Raw genomic sequence first — 14,419 nt, forward strand, 5'->3', positions numbered from 1 at the left:
TGAGGCACAAACGGTAAACGTGTGTGCGTGTCTTTGTGCTTTGTTTTCACGCTTATTAGACATATATTATCTAATTTAAACGTCACTTGCCAGTGTAAACCTTAATTTGTGTGCTCTGTGAAGTTTTTGGGCTGCTTGCCGCGTGTGCTCGCATCGTGCAGCCTCGGCACACTTCGGGCTCGCGGGCTCGGCTCCGCTCGGCTTTTGTCGTGCGTCGGAAGAATGGACGAAGCCGACTCGGCCACGAAGGCGCTCGGGCTGGATGAACCGCCCCTTACCGGGCCGATCCACGGGCCGCCGGGGATAGGCTCGGACACGGAGTCGGAGGCAGAGGCACAGGCGATGGAGCCGGGAAACCTCGACATAGGAGCCGGGTCCCTGCAGAACTCAGACGAGGCCGAGGCGGCGTTTGCAGGCGAGGCCCAGGGTTCAGAGCTAGTTAGCATTAGCCACCATCACTGTCAACACATGCAGCTTACACCAGGGGAAGGCTAGGGGGCGCTGCTGCAGCAAAACACAAGGATTCACTGAGTATATTTACATGGGCAGTGAAATCAGAGAACTCTGTGATTATATTTGATTATTGATGTGTGTGTGTGTTTACATGCTCAAAGGAAATCTTCAAACACCTGGGACACGTGTTTATCAATGGATACCTTAGAATAACAGTTGTATTTGAAAAACGAAGTAGAATAAATGTATTTATTTTTTTCTCTTTTTCAAGGAAGTCCTGGCCAAGATTTCTCTTTCATTTCTGTCTTTGCCACATTTGTTTGCTCTTTTTGCATAATTATTTCCTTGTCAAAACCTGCAAATGTGAACAGTCAGGAAAATCAGATTATTCATATCAGATACTGTTTACATCACATTTCAATATCTGATTACTCCAGAAATCAGATAATGGTCAGATTTTTTGTGGGCATGTTAACATAACCAATGTGCAAAATCTAATTCAATATACTTCAATGTACATGACATTATAATAAATAAGCACAATTTATCTTCATATTATTTATATTATTTTATCCATCCACAAATATTAGTAATTCAATACTTAAGAATATATAGCCTCTTCTAGTGCATGGGATACCTGATACTGCCAAATCTGAGTTTAAAGCATTGACATAAGGTTCTGCATTAAACAGATTACTAATTTCTTTTCAATTTTGTAATATTCCCTGTCAAACTGATAAAGTAATCCGTGACACTATAAATATTTTCAAATATTTGCTGGTTACTGGTCTCATTTTGTTGCTTTCTTTGTTGACAGAGGTGGCACGGGTGACTGCTGTGTCTGTGTCCGGTGTCCATGGGGCAGATGACAATGTTTTCACCACAACAACCTCAGGGAGTCTTCCTGAACATGTGCTGGTGGGTTATTGCCTTTAACAGCCACAGTGGGGGAGCGAAGAGCTTTCAGCACCTTATCATACGCAGCGTTATTCATAATCAGTGTTCGGAGGAATGCTTTGAAAGTGTATTTAGTTACAGAATACCAAATATCTGCATTAAAATGTATTTTGTACTCTATTTGGTTAGATGGTCGAATTAAAGTACAGTATTCTGTATACTTGTAATATTTTTACATTCTGTTGCATTATAAAAACAGTGCTTGCTGCACTGGTTGCCATGCATTTATTTATTTATTATTATTTAAAGAAAGAAAAATCACCCATGCACTCAACACAATTAATTGTGTGTACTGTGGAACATAGGCAAATCTATAACATCTTCACAGACCAAAGACCAGAAAGGTTACATAGTGAACTTTTGAGCTTTCATGTGATATTTTTACTTACACTCATTTGATTCTGATTTTGATTAGGGACAGGGGATATGCATTGGTTCTAAAATCAGTGTGACTGATAATGGAGGGCTTTTTGGTACGTGTCCGATATTGAAAATGTTACCAGTATATGGAACCAGTATTTTTTCTAAGCTGCCCCAGTCTCTGTGTGTCTGTGACATTCCCCGTTTGTCCTCATTGAATCTGATTTTTTTCTTTTTGAACAAACTAATGAGTAAATATAAAAGCAGTTAGGCTAAAAACATGGTTGTATATTTACACAATCATACAGCAAATTATTTTATGTCCCATATAAATGCAAATAAATGTAAATAAATACATTATTTTTACAAAAGTGAAAAGTTCATTTGTGAAATTCACTATAACTTCACATAAATTTGTGAGCCTTGCTATGTAGTAGACATTTTTTATATCACTTATTGGACACAGTAGCTACTAGATATCAAATATTGATATTAGTTAAAATAAATATCCCAATTCTCATCCCTCCTAAATCAATCAGTATTCTGTATGTTCATCAGAGCGTGTGTGTTTATTAAATTGTTTGCCTGTTTTTCCAGAGCGGCCGCACACTGCAGCTCGGTGAGGGCCTGAACCAAAAGGCGACTCTGATCGTAGTGCACACGGACAGCAGCATCGTGGAGGCGGCTGGACTCAAATCCTCCTCCGCCATCGCTCCAGGTCTGAAAACTACCACCAAAATATCTCTTTTCCCTGGAGTTTGCTTCACACATGCAGACTTGAGGGCAGAGCACATTAAACTGTGTAGAATATGTAAATTAGGGGGTGAAATGTTCTACTTTTAAATCACTGTCATGAAAAATGGTCAAAACTAGGTTAAGTACATGCTAATGAATAAATGGGGTTTGAAAAGTTTGAAATATTTAGTAAGAGATCAATAGGTGATGTTATTGCATTTTAATAGATGAAAATAGCTTTAAATACATCCCAGATAAATCATGTCCTGTAGGTGTCCAATATCTTCATGGAGATATTATTGCATTTGTTCCACAATATGGCATCTATTTTAGAAATGTCACACAGTATGACAACCTATCTACGTCCATGGAGACAAGCAGATAGGTTACAGGTCTGATCTGTGGAGAGGCAAGTCCATTCATAATAAGATGTATAAAATTACATAATGCACGTTTCAGATCAGTTCTTGTTATGCTCCATGGGCATCTGTCAGTGTGGCTGAACCTTATTATTAAAAGTCATAATTATTTGTTTAATTATTTTTACATTAAGAAAATGTGAAATCAAATAAAAAATTGATGCAACATCCTTCTCTTGTAGTGTGCCCGTCTGGTGCACAGACACCCTCCACACCGCTCTCGCCTCAGGACAAACCCTCTGGATCCAAATACAACTGGGACCCTTCAGTGTACAACAACGAGCTGCCTGTGCGCTGTCGAGAGACCAGCGGCATCCTCTACAAGAACAGGCTCGGATCAGGTACCAGCGATAGAGCTATAGATGACATCACAACATTTCACATTTTTTGAGTGAGTGGAAACATTACATGAGTGGCAGTAATTACATTTTCTCCTGTAAGAGCTCAAAACACATTTTCAATGTGAAAAAGCTCCTACAGTTTAATAAAAATATACAATGTACCTGACATCTGAAACAAGAAAATCAAGTCAACAAGTATCAGACTCACGCTCAGAGCCATCACTGATACAGACTTTGGGATCAGACAAAGTTGAACTGAACCTTTCTCTCTTTAAATAACATGCTTCTGATTCTGTGTGTTGGTAAAGTAATTATTGTGGGGCGAAAACAATAATTCCATGGACAAAAATCAGGACAAAAAAAAAAGAAACACATTTTGTCTGTTATGCTGCTGCCCAGTCAGAATGTTGAAGAACATTTTTCAAATAAAATTATGTCACTGCATAATGTGTCAGATTTTTAAACTACTTTTGGTCCCGTCATATAATATGGTATACAGTTAAATTTTTGCTCTAAACAAAGAGTAGGATTTAATATTTACAGTATCTCAGTATATTGGATGGATTATCCCAATAATAGTTGGATTCATGTGAAATGTCTGTATTTCTTTAGATTTAGTTTTTTTATGAAGAGAGAGAAGAACATGTACATTTTCTTGTGTTCTTTTTGCAGCCTTTTTTAATAGTTCTCGGTCATGTTTTTGGTCATTTTCCACAACTTCAGATACATTTCTTTTCATCCCACCGCTACACTCTATCCAGCTGCAACTTTATCCAGCTGCTGTGATGCTGGGAATAAACTTTTTGATGGATTGTGCGCACAGGAGGCAAAGGGCGATGTATCAAACACAACCAGCAGTGGTACACTCCCACAGAGTTCGAGGGTTTGGCCGGACGAGCCAGCAGCAAAGACTGGAAGAGGAGCATCCGATACGCAGGAAGACCACTGCTCTGCCTCATACAGGTACATTTACAAGGCCAGTGAAAATGAAATAACCTTAATAATTAGATAACTCAGTAATTAAATCCGATTTTTGGTGTATGTTTATATGCAGAAAAGAAATCTAATCATTAAAACAACTAGGGACATGTGTTGTTTAATCTGTGGATTATTAGTTACTGTTGCATTTGGAAAGCACAATATAATTAATTTCAAAATTACTCTTTCAATCTTTAATATTTTCTCTTTGAATTTGTCTTTGCCACAGTAGTTTTTTTGCATACTTTTCCTCGGCAAAACCTGCACACGTGTGAACATTCAGAAAGAAGTCAGATTAATCACTGTAACTGTTTATATGACATTTTAAAAATCTGGTAACTCCATTAATGAGATAATGATCAAAACATAGCCAATACATAAAAGATGAATACTTTGTTTATGCTCAAGGGAAATTATTAGATTACTGCAGCTCCAGCAAGTATCAAAAGTACAGTAAAACACAAACATCCACATTAGAGCAACATGATGTAAGTATTTTTAGGTGGAGGATCCAGACCTCCTTTTCTCCATGATGATGTTGTTTTGCCAGGAATGTTCTACTGAATTGCATAAAACTCCACCAAACAAAGTACTGTGTGAGGGTTTAGTAGAATTTGCATGTTCCTCTTTTATCCTGTTGATACTGTGCAGCTGACGTCATCAACATTCCCTGGGGGTGTGATGTCAGTTGTAGGCACTACTCTGTCTGAAGCTCTGTTACTCAAGTTAGACTTTAATCTGAGCTTTGTTTTAACAAGTGATGTAATTGGAACTACAGTATGTGAGCTGATTTGTGTTGTTAAACAAGTCTCACACATAAAATTACAGTCATAAGCTAGCTAGCATTAGCCAACAGTTTCTTCAGTTAGTCACTCTCACCTTTTTCTTGAAAATCAAACACCTAAACAGGACCATGCAGTAATCAAGTAATAAAACGGTTTACCTGGAAATATGAATGAAGAACAGTTAAGTTGCCCAGTGATGTAGAAGAATGGGTCAAATGCACTTACTTATTTTGTTTGTCTCTTCTGTGTGTTTCTTTAGGATCGTATCTTGGTCCCTCACGCGGCCTCCTGCACTTGTGCCTCATGCTGTGACGACATAATTCTAGTGAGTCTACTTCAGTATTAAAGGTGCACTATGTAACTTTAATGGTGGAGGACCTGCCATCCAACTTGTCTCCATGGATATGTGACTGCTTTGGCTGGAACATTCCGCATTATGACATTATTTAATTATAGAACATTTTTTTAAAGAAAGTCTTGAAATTAGTGCATCTCTACAGCTAAGACTAATATTGTGTTAGCGAGCATTGTCATCTCAAAACATGCATTCTCGCCAGCCTTTCACCATTGATTCCTTGTTTGACTTCTTATGTAAAACATACATTTTAATGTAATGTGAATTTTATCTATTCCCATGTCAAAGCTAATAAGATCTAAAATATCCATTCAATCAATTAATGAATCCAAACTGTGTTAACATTGACCGTGTCTGTGTTTTTCTCTCTCTTTTTTTCCCCTTTGCAGTGCGCCAAGGAAGGGGAGCAGATTGAATCAGAACAAATAATTTTGGTGAGTTTGATTTAAACTATGGTATGATGAAACTATGGAGATGTTGTATGGTATGGTGTGGCACAACAATACATTACTAAGATAAACATCATAGGAAAGATGCTTATGACAGGTTACAGCGTGATGGTCATTTACACCTGATTTGAATTTGCTGAAGTTGCTGACCAGGGAGGACAGTTGCCATAGCTTGAAACCCATGAATATTTTTCTATATCTATATATTTATATTAGTTGTTACATGCTATATTATATGTTATACGACGGTCAGTGAGAATTCTAAGGCTAACTACTGTGCATTATTTTTGTATAACTGCAACCAGCAATCAGTTAATCCTGTATCACTATCACTGTGAGCATCACCACAGTAACAGATAAACAAATGAACTACTATTAGGAGGGACTAGCTTCAACTAAAACAGAAATTACTAATGCTTTGAACATCCATGGACAGGCAAAACGTTGTCATGTTTAAAAGTGAACTATTTTCAATTGGTGGGACCATGGTATGAGCGGATTAAACAACTCGGAGCAGTGCGTTACACAGTTTGCTCCTCTGCTCCTTACTTATGTTATATTATTGTAAACAGATGAAATGACATGAATGTAAAGTGTCTCTTCATCGTATTGTTTTTTCTGTATTTTCAGGGCGGTCCAGTTCGTTTGTTTGTCCCATACAAAAGGAGGAAGAAAGATGGCGATCCTCCGGTCATTCCCCAAAAGAAAGAACTTACCGTCCCAAAGAGCCTCACTCTCCCTCCAGGAACATGTAAGGCTGTGATCACTAATCTTATTTTTAGTTTTTATGTAGATTTGGTTTGATCCTGTTCAAGTCCAGATTTGTGTCATAGACTATATAGCAGACACAAGTACAATAGTTCTTCTTTAACACATTTAAAAGCCCATAATTCCATATCATATAACTCTAGTTCCATTCCTCTTATTTGTTGTATTATTAGATAATTCTCTGTTAGACGGTGTAATCCCTCATTTGTCCACATGATTCTCTGTTGTGTTTTCAGTCACAGTCACGCCCACCGGGCACATCGCCACGACAACAGGAACTTTGAGTTTTGAACGTGCATCATCTGGAGAACCCTCTGCTCTGGACACACCCCCCGAGGTCTTCGCCAACGCCACAGGTGAACAAACATCCTCTTGCTAGGTACTCCTGACTCGTGACCATTGTTAAAGGGACAGTATGCAAGATTCAAATTTTGACCTATTTGTGTCCAAAAATGGTAGACATCAGATGTAATAAAATATTGCTTTTACAGATAATAATGCTGCTGATTAAGAACACCTTGAAAAACATGCACTCTTACTCTACATGGAGATATGTTAAATTCCATACTGTGGAACGTTTCAGACAAAGCAATAACTTCTCAATGGAAAAAAGCAGTTGCCGTATCCCCTCAAGAAGAGAGAGAAAAAATGGCTCCTATCTGTAAATCTCAAAGGCTAAGAATTACATTGTATACACTTACATCACATTTATATTTCTTCCTAATGCTGCTCCTAAACATAGAAAGATAAATGTTGACACATACATTGCTCCCTGGTGTCCAAACCTCTGCTGAAAGTTAACTCAAAGTCATTATTGCATTGATCAATTGTCTGGTCTGTCCTTCATATAAAAGCATACGCTCTTCTGTTCTTAATGAGACGTCCTGGGTATTTCCCATGATCCCCTGCAGCTCTGCACTTCACTGTACCATCCATCATCTCCCCTCAACTTGCTCCTGATTGGACAGTTTTAACATTATGGGGGGGGTCTAACTGCGGATTTGATTTCTCTCTTGATTTTGATGCTATTGATAAAAAACAATATACATTTTAAAAGTAAGTTAAATGAATTAGTTACTTCCCTGAAAAACTTCCACTACTTTATCAAAGAAGTAGTGTGATGGAGTACTCATGCATTTCCATTCATTATTTTCCAGCTATCACGATTCATGTACTTTATATACATATTAGCTTTAGTTACATCCTAAAGCCATTTGCTGCTGAGTGTTCAGACTTAACTGTGATTGGTTAAATTCACCTGTCACTCAGAGCATGACAGAGGATAACCAATAGTAGTAGAGAGAAGGGAAAAGTGTCATTAATGAAACAAATTAACCATAAGGTTTAATAAGGTTTTCTTTATTGAGAAAAAACATGCAAAGAAAGATTGTTTTTATAATCATTATGGTATCTGAATCAATTCAATATCAAGTCTATTCCATAACATCAAGAGCTAGTTTGAAATGTTGACATCGTGACAACACTAGTCTCCATGGAAATTATTAAGTTTAAAGCCAGTTGGTGGAACAGTCCAGGCAAAACAACAAAATGTCAGACCCTCTACTTAAAAGCATGCATAGTGAAGTTTTAATTGGTGATGCAACTTTTAGACATCACTACATAAACAGCTTGTGTGGTACTTGCTGTGACTAATTTAGACTCCTCAGCATTGTTAAAATGGACCAATCAAAAGCCACCTGGAGTGTGATGTCAGCATGTCCACTTGGGTGACCTACATACCCCTCCATCTTATAAAAAAAAAAAGGAAAAAAAAATATCCCTTCATCTTCCTCCCTGTGACTGTCTTCAGTTTCTGTTCTTCAAAATGAGAAAAAGTGTGACAGAAATACTAAAAATAGCCTCCCATCGATCAGACGAGTGCTGCGGGGAACAAGTAGCTTCATTCATCATTTTAACAGCGTTTGGGGAGAAATGGCCCTAATCTGTGGATATAACTCATCCTGTTAGAACGATTTAAGACACTATTAAATAACATAAACACAAGTACAAGGAAATGCATGATGGGGAAGTTCTGGGGAATGTTTAAGTAATTAGGGCTGCAGTGATTAATCAACTAATGGTGATCAATCGACTATAAAAAAATTATAAATAATTGTAGTGGTATTTTGATAATTGCCATTGTGGATAGTGTTGTGTTGGATAGTGTTGTCACGATACTAAAATTTTTAACTTAACCCGCCTCTCCCCCAGTGTCTGCGTACAGTGCTGTATGAATGTGTGTGTGAATGGGTGAGTGGTTCCTTGACGTAAAGCGCTTTGAGTGCCTTGAAGGTGGAAAAGATCTATATAAAAATGTGACCATGTGTGACCGTTTTCATCTGTAATACACTTTATATGTAAATATTCTCTATCTAGAAACCTTCAGTCGCCATATTTCAACCTTTATTTCGTTAAAAATGTGTTTAAAATGACAGTAAACACCAATACTAGGAAATGCATGATGGGAAAGTTCTGGGGACTATAATGATATTAGACCAGTGATTCTGTACACTTCCATCCACACTATGATCCACACTATGATGCACACTAGAGCAAAAATTAAAGCACTAATATTAGAGCAGTGATCGGTCCACACTTCCATACACACTAGAGCAAATAGATTAATTGGACCTGAAAAATCTATTTAAATGGAAGCAATTATTTAGGAGACATATTGCCCTTCAGAGAATTCAAGGTCTGTTCATTCTTCACAAGGTGTACGGTTCACTGCTTTAAAACCCAATTTAAGGTATCTCTAAGCTGGTTGTTAACTAGAGCTTAAAGCCAAAGTATGTAACTTTCTGGAGGTGGCACATCACTTGTACAATTTCATAGAAATTAAAAGTTAAAACCATACTTTGGAACATTCTCCATGTAGATGGAAACATTTCATGCTATACTGTAGAAGATTATAGCCAAAGGAACATTTCTGTTTCCAAGTAACAGTACGGTTTGTGGAGATGCAAGCCCGCTCACAATCTTGTGGCTTCAAGGCTTATAATTTTAGATAAGATCATGACATTAGAAACAGTCTAATTTACTAACATCTATTTAATAGTATGATTTTTACAAGTGTTGAGGAAAACAGCCCTTTCCTCTCGTGTTTCTGCAAAGACAAAGAATAAGCATAGTTATTTATCCTAACACTATCCATAACTATGAAAGTCATAACACTTTTGAGATCATTACAAACACCTTTTAATCATTGTGTCCATGATGGTGGCAGTTCACCCACCTTGAATGTGGTGTGTGCGTGAGTTTTGGTGGTGGTTGGAGGGACCGATGCCACAGATTGGCAGCCTCACCTCGGTCAGTCTGCCCCAGGGTAACCGAGGCTGTGTCTTGAAAATCTTATTATTATTATAAAAAATTGAATTTAAATCTTTGAGGGGAAAAAAGGTGAAAAAACAAAAACTTGAGGAGATTTTTCATATATATCCTGCATAGATTAATTGAAATGTTTGCATATGAAATAGTAGACACAATAAACAGTATAGGACTTTTACTGATATATTTCTCTTTTGTTTATTTCTCCCTTAGTGTTGACGGCTTTACCTGCTTTAGCTGTAGCCCCACAACCGGTTCAGACCAAAGTGACTCTGGGGCCAGGCTCTTCTCTGCAGGGGGCAGGATTGTCACACCAAGGGGCGGGGCTAACACTGGAGGTGGGCTCGGTGGGCGGAGTCAGTCCCACAGGTAACCAGGTGGACAAAAACACCTGGGTTTACCTGGAAGAGATGGCCAATACTTTACTGAGCAATGTGCAGCAGCTGAAGAACCTGATCGAACAGGCCAAGCAGGGCGCAGTGATGGGGAAGGACTCCCGGAGAGAGGTGAGCCCCCTTGAGGTAAAAATGTGAAATAATATTGTGTTAGAACAGTGTTTCTCAAACTGTGGTATGCAAGTTCCTTTGCAGATCTTGCATTTGCATAATTTATAGTAATTGTTTTTTTTATTTTTAGTTCAGTCCTGGTGTAGTGCTATTTTAGAGCTGTACGGTACATATGGTTCCTGTTGTAAAAAACACTGCTAGAAAAAGTCTGTGTAATCCCTCAGTCGTCCAGGTCTGAATCATAGTAAAAGCCAAAAATAAAATCTGTCAACTGGACAAAAAGTTGTACGAGTGAAGATGTTTCACTGCTCATCCAAGCTGCCTCCTCAGCTCTGGTCAGATTACTGGTGGACACTGCCTTATATCTATCCGAAGGGACGAGCTAACCACTGAATTGTAAACGGCTGTTTACAGTTTCTGTATGTAGGCTAGGTCTACTGAACTATACTAACTGTGCACTATGCCTGAGTCATACCTAGCATACCTCCTCTGGACCCCAGTCTGCCATACATCTCCATTCTAAAGCCACTAACCACTCCTTTGAAGACGGTGAGGTACAGATCTTAGTCAAAGAAAAGGGGTTTTAGAGGGGAGATAAAGAAGCTATTTTTGTTAGTAAAGACAATCCTTTCTTGAATAGGAATGGGGGCCTTAAACATAAAGAAACTGTAAACAATAGGTGTGTTAGTTTCAGTGTAGTTAGCTCCTCCCTTCAGGTAGCTATGGGGCAGTGTCCACCAGTAATCTGTCCAGAACTGAGGAGGCGGTTTGGATGAGCAGCGTTTTCACTCCTACGACTTTTAATCCAGTTAGCAGATTTTACTTTTGGCTTTTACTACCCTGCTAGAAAATACAGCTTGTGTGTAGTGCAATGAAATAAAAGCTTGATAGATACATTTAATGCCATACTGTGGAACATTCCAGGTAAAGCAATAGAGCTCAACTTTGAAGCTCATTGTCGTTCTGGAAGTAAATTTCCCTTTCATTTTTCCCATAGAATTCCAATATTAAGAGCGTAAAGACCCCCATGAGGCGAACCATCTATTTGGTAAATAATGTCAATAGCACGGTTGTTTACAGCACGAAAGTTACAAAACATAAAACTGCACTGCAACTGCTTTCAAACTTTTATTTAGTTTTTTTGTTTATTTTTTGGAAAGTCTTTAGGAAAAATTAATGGGAAATTTACTTCCAGAACCAAGTGGCGAGGAGTCACTATTGAGTAGTTCCACCAGAGAAGTTACATACTGTTTGCCATGAAACCAGAACACACACTTCAACACACAATACATTATGAAGATACGAGTCTGGTCATCAGTGCATCTCATCGTTTTCAGATGGGTGTGATTGACAGGTGTATTAGCCAGTCAGGGACATGGTCCGTTCATATCAAAACAAATGTGGCTGTTTACGAGGAAAATAGAAAGGTGGAAAAAGTCACAAGGGATTGAAAAACATTGTGGATTTCTGCAGAATCAACTCTGATAAACGTAGGCCTGTCACGATAACAAATTTTGAAGCACGATTGACATGATGACACTGGGATAAAAAAAAAATCTTGAAACTACTTTAGGCCACTGACACAATAACAATAAGGAAAAACAATCCTAGTGAACCATTTTCAATTAGACAGAATCATAAAAATTAATGCACTGCAACAAACGAATAGCCGAGTGAACCAATAATTAGTCCCAACCCTCTACAACTCAAATCCTACCATATTCTAAGAAAAATAAGAAAAACCTCCTTGATGTTGTAAACGAAATGTTCCCATGATAAATATTGAGCCCCAAAATATACTGTTCCAGCTTTCATGTATTGAACAGTAAATTGATATTGTAATTATCGTGACTAATTACATGATCATTTTTGGTTCTGGCTTGAGATGTAGTGGAGGGATATTCTGAATATGCCAGGCAGACTTTAAGATAAGAAATATTTGATTTGTCCACCAATGGGGAAATAGAAGTGTACACAGCTGAATGGAGTGGCATTAGAATAACAAAGCCAAAGAGTCAGACTGGGGGATTACGGTCTGGCTGCTTACCTCAAAATAATTGGTAAACTACCGTACAAGTGTGGACATCTGGAAACTGTTCAACATGTTTGTATTGTTGTACCAGAGCTTATGTTCTCGTTCCAAAGCAAAGCTTGTTAAAGCCCTTCTGCACGTACCTCTTCAAGAATTTAAATCTGGTTAAGTCATTGGGCTTACATGTGGAAACAATTGGTGGTTTTCAGATTCTAAACTATGATGAGGTCATACTCCCAAGTGGAGGGAAAAAGGTAGATTTCCCCATTAATTACATAAAAATTTCATCACAAGTATCTGACAGGTGAATTCACAAATGTTAGACCTGATCATTTCATCAGTGACTAGACCCTTGAACTAACTATGTTCACAAGAAAAATCTGCATATTAACATGTATCTCCTTTTTAGTTGCTCTCCATCTGTATGGGTTTCAGATGACATCACAACATTATATAGGCCGATTATATTTAATACATATGAGGGGTAACATTTCTGCTGTTAAAATTCAGATTTTTGTAGTAATACAGTGAGTTTTTGAGTCTTGTGCGTTTACCTTTTGGATATTTCATGGCAAAGCGCAATGTAATCAATAGGACTCCTGGCCTTTGCTCCCATCTGGGAAATCTGAAAACCATCAATTAGCGATGTTTCTAAACGCCACTGTAAATTAGATGAGTAGCTTCAGAATTCAATGTATTATGTTTTGTTTTTTTTCTATTACACAAGGTTTGTCATTGATTGTAAACAGGATGACACAGGCTGTATCGCTCTCTCTCTCTCTTTCTCAGTGCTCTTTGAACCAGTCTTTCGAGTCTCAGTTGGGATTTTCTCACTCAGACGACTCAGACCCAAAGAGGAGCTCAGACCTCAACGAGATCATTATGAACGTAAGACAAAACAAACCTGTATTTACACAGAGAGACACAGAAAGAACATGAAGTCATTCTGTTCATGTAAAAGGCCTATTCTCTGTCTGCCCCCTGTACCAGCTGTCTCCATTCATTCAGCATTATAACCCCTGTGAACTTCCTTGTTTGTGGGTGTTCTTTTTTACCCCACTGTTTTAGATGGAGGTAAAAATAGAAATCAAAGTTATTCCACAGTTTTGGTCAGAAATACAAAAAAATACATGTGTATTTCTATAGCCATGATTGATTGCTATGTTTTTATATGGAAAATATAAGTTTTGTTTACAAAGTAAGTGTGAGCTAAAAATGTTTTTTTTTTTTTTTTTATTACAGTCATGGGCATGACATCCTATCAACTTGTTTGAAAACCACTGCTCTAGTCTAGATAAAAAAAAAAAAAAAGTTCTTATGCAAATTTTAAATGTCCCTGCAGGGCTTATGTTCTTGAAATAACAATTTTTTGGCCGGTTTTGTCCTGCAGCAGATGTGTGTGAACTGCGGTCGCGTGGCCATCAGTGAGTGCACCGGCTGTCACAAAGTCAGCTACTGCTCAAACTTCTGTCAAAGGAAGGTCAGTAACAGAAAGAAAACCTGAAACATTACATAGCATACATGGACTCTAGGCTTCTTAAATGTGCATTATGTCCTTCATTTTAAACTAGTGAGTCGGAAAACACGAGCGAGATATGGGCAGTTGTGTCTTTGGAAAAAAAAGTACAGTTTCACACATGGATTTTAAATTAATGATTTACCATCAGTCACTGATACCACATTTAAAAATCTAGGCACAGTGGCATGGACAGTATTTACTACATTATATATAGTTGTTTTTTTTTTCTAAAAGGTTTGATTGCGTAATGGTGGTGTATAGAATTGTTTTAATCAAAAAAGTGCCATGACTCTAGAGAAGTCAAAAAAGACTTCACTATGTAACCCACTCACACCACATTCATGCAAAAGTGAGGGAGGTCTTGCCCAAGGATGAAAAATGGGCAATATTATATTATATCTGGGCTGTTTATTGCTGTCCATTTAATATACTGTA

At 37.9% G+C, this 14,419-nt stretch overlaps 1 protein-coding gene across 2 annotated transcripts in view; it reads left to right on the top strand.

Annotated features, from left to right (window-relative positions):
• The window catches only part of deaf1 (DEAF1 transcription factor), an 18,024-nt gene continuing 3,605 nt past the window's right edge, over positions 1-14,419 (top strand). Inside the window, exons 1-12 of one of the 2 annotated variants that reach the window (XM_033968025.2) lie at positions 1-415; positions 1,271-1,371; positions 2,368-2,488; positions 3,107-3,265; positions 4,089-4,228; positions 5,288-5,353; positions 5,773-5,817; positions 6,463-6,583; positions 6,837-6,956; positions 10,141-10,433; positions 13,255-13,353; positions 13,856-13,945. In XM_033968025.2, the coding sequence (XP_033823916.2) occupies positions 223-415; positions 1,271-1,371; positions 2,368-2,488; positions 3,107-3,265; positions 4,089-4,228; positions 5,288-5,353; positions 5,773-5,817; positions 6,463-6,583; positions 6,837-6,956; positions 10,141-10,433; positions 13,255-13,353; positions 13,856-13,945 (1,548 nt within the window). In that variant the 5' untranslated portion in view covers positions 1-222. The remainder of the gene's footprint in view (positions 416-1,270; positions 1,372-2,367; positions 2,489-3,106; positions 3,266-4,088; positions 4,229-5,287; positions 5,354-5,772; positions 5,818-6,462; positions 6,584-6,836; positions 6,957-10,140; positions 10,434-13,254; positions 13,354-13,855; positions 13,946-14,419) is intronic. The other variant, XM_055222745.1, reaches the window with a different exon arrangement.

This window comes from Periophthalmus magnuspinnatus, chromosome 6, assembly GCF_009829125.3.
Source record: "Periophthalmus magnuspinnatus isolate fPerMag1 chromosome 6, fPerMag1.2.pri, whole genome shotgun sequence".
Classification (NCBI taxonomy): Eukaryota; Metazoa; Chordata; class Actinopteri; order Gobiiformes; family Gobiidae; genus Periophthalmus; species Periophthalmus magnuspinnatus.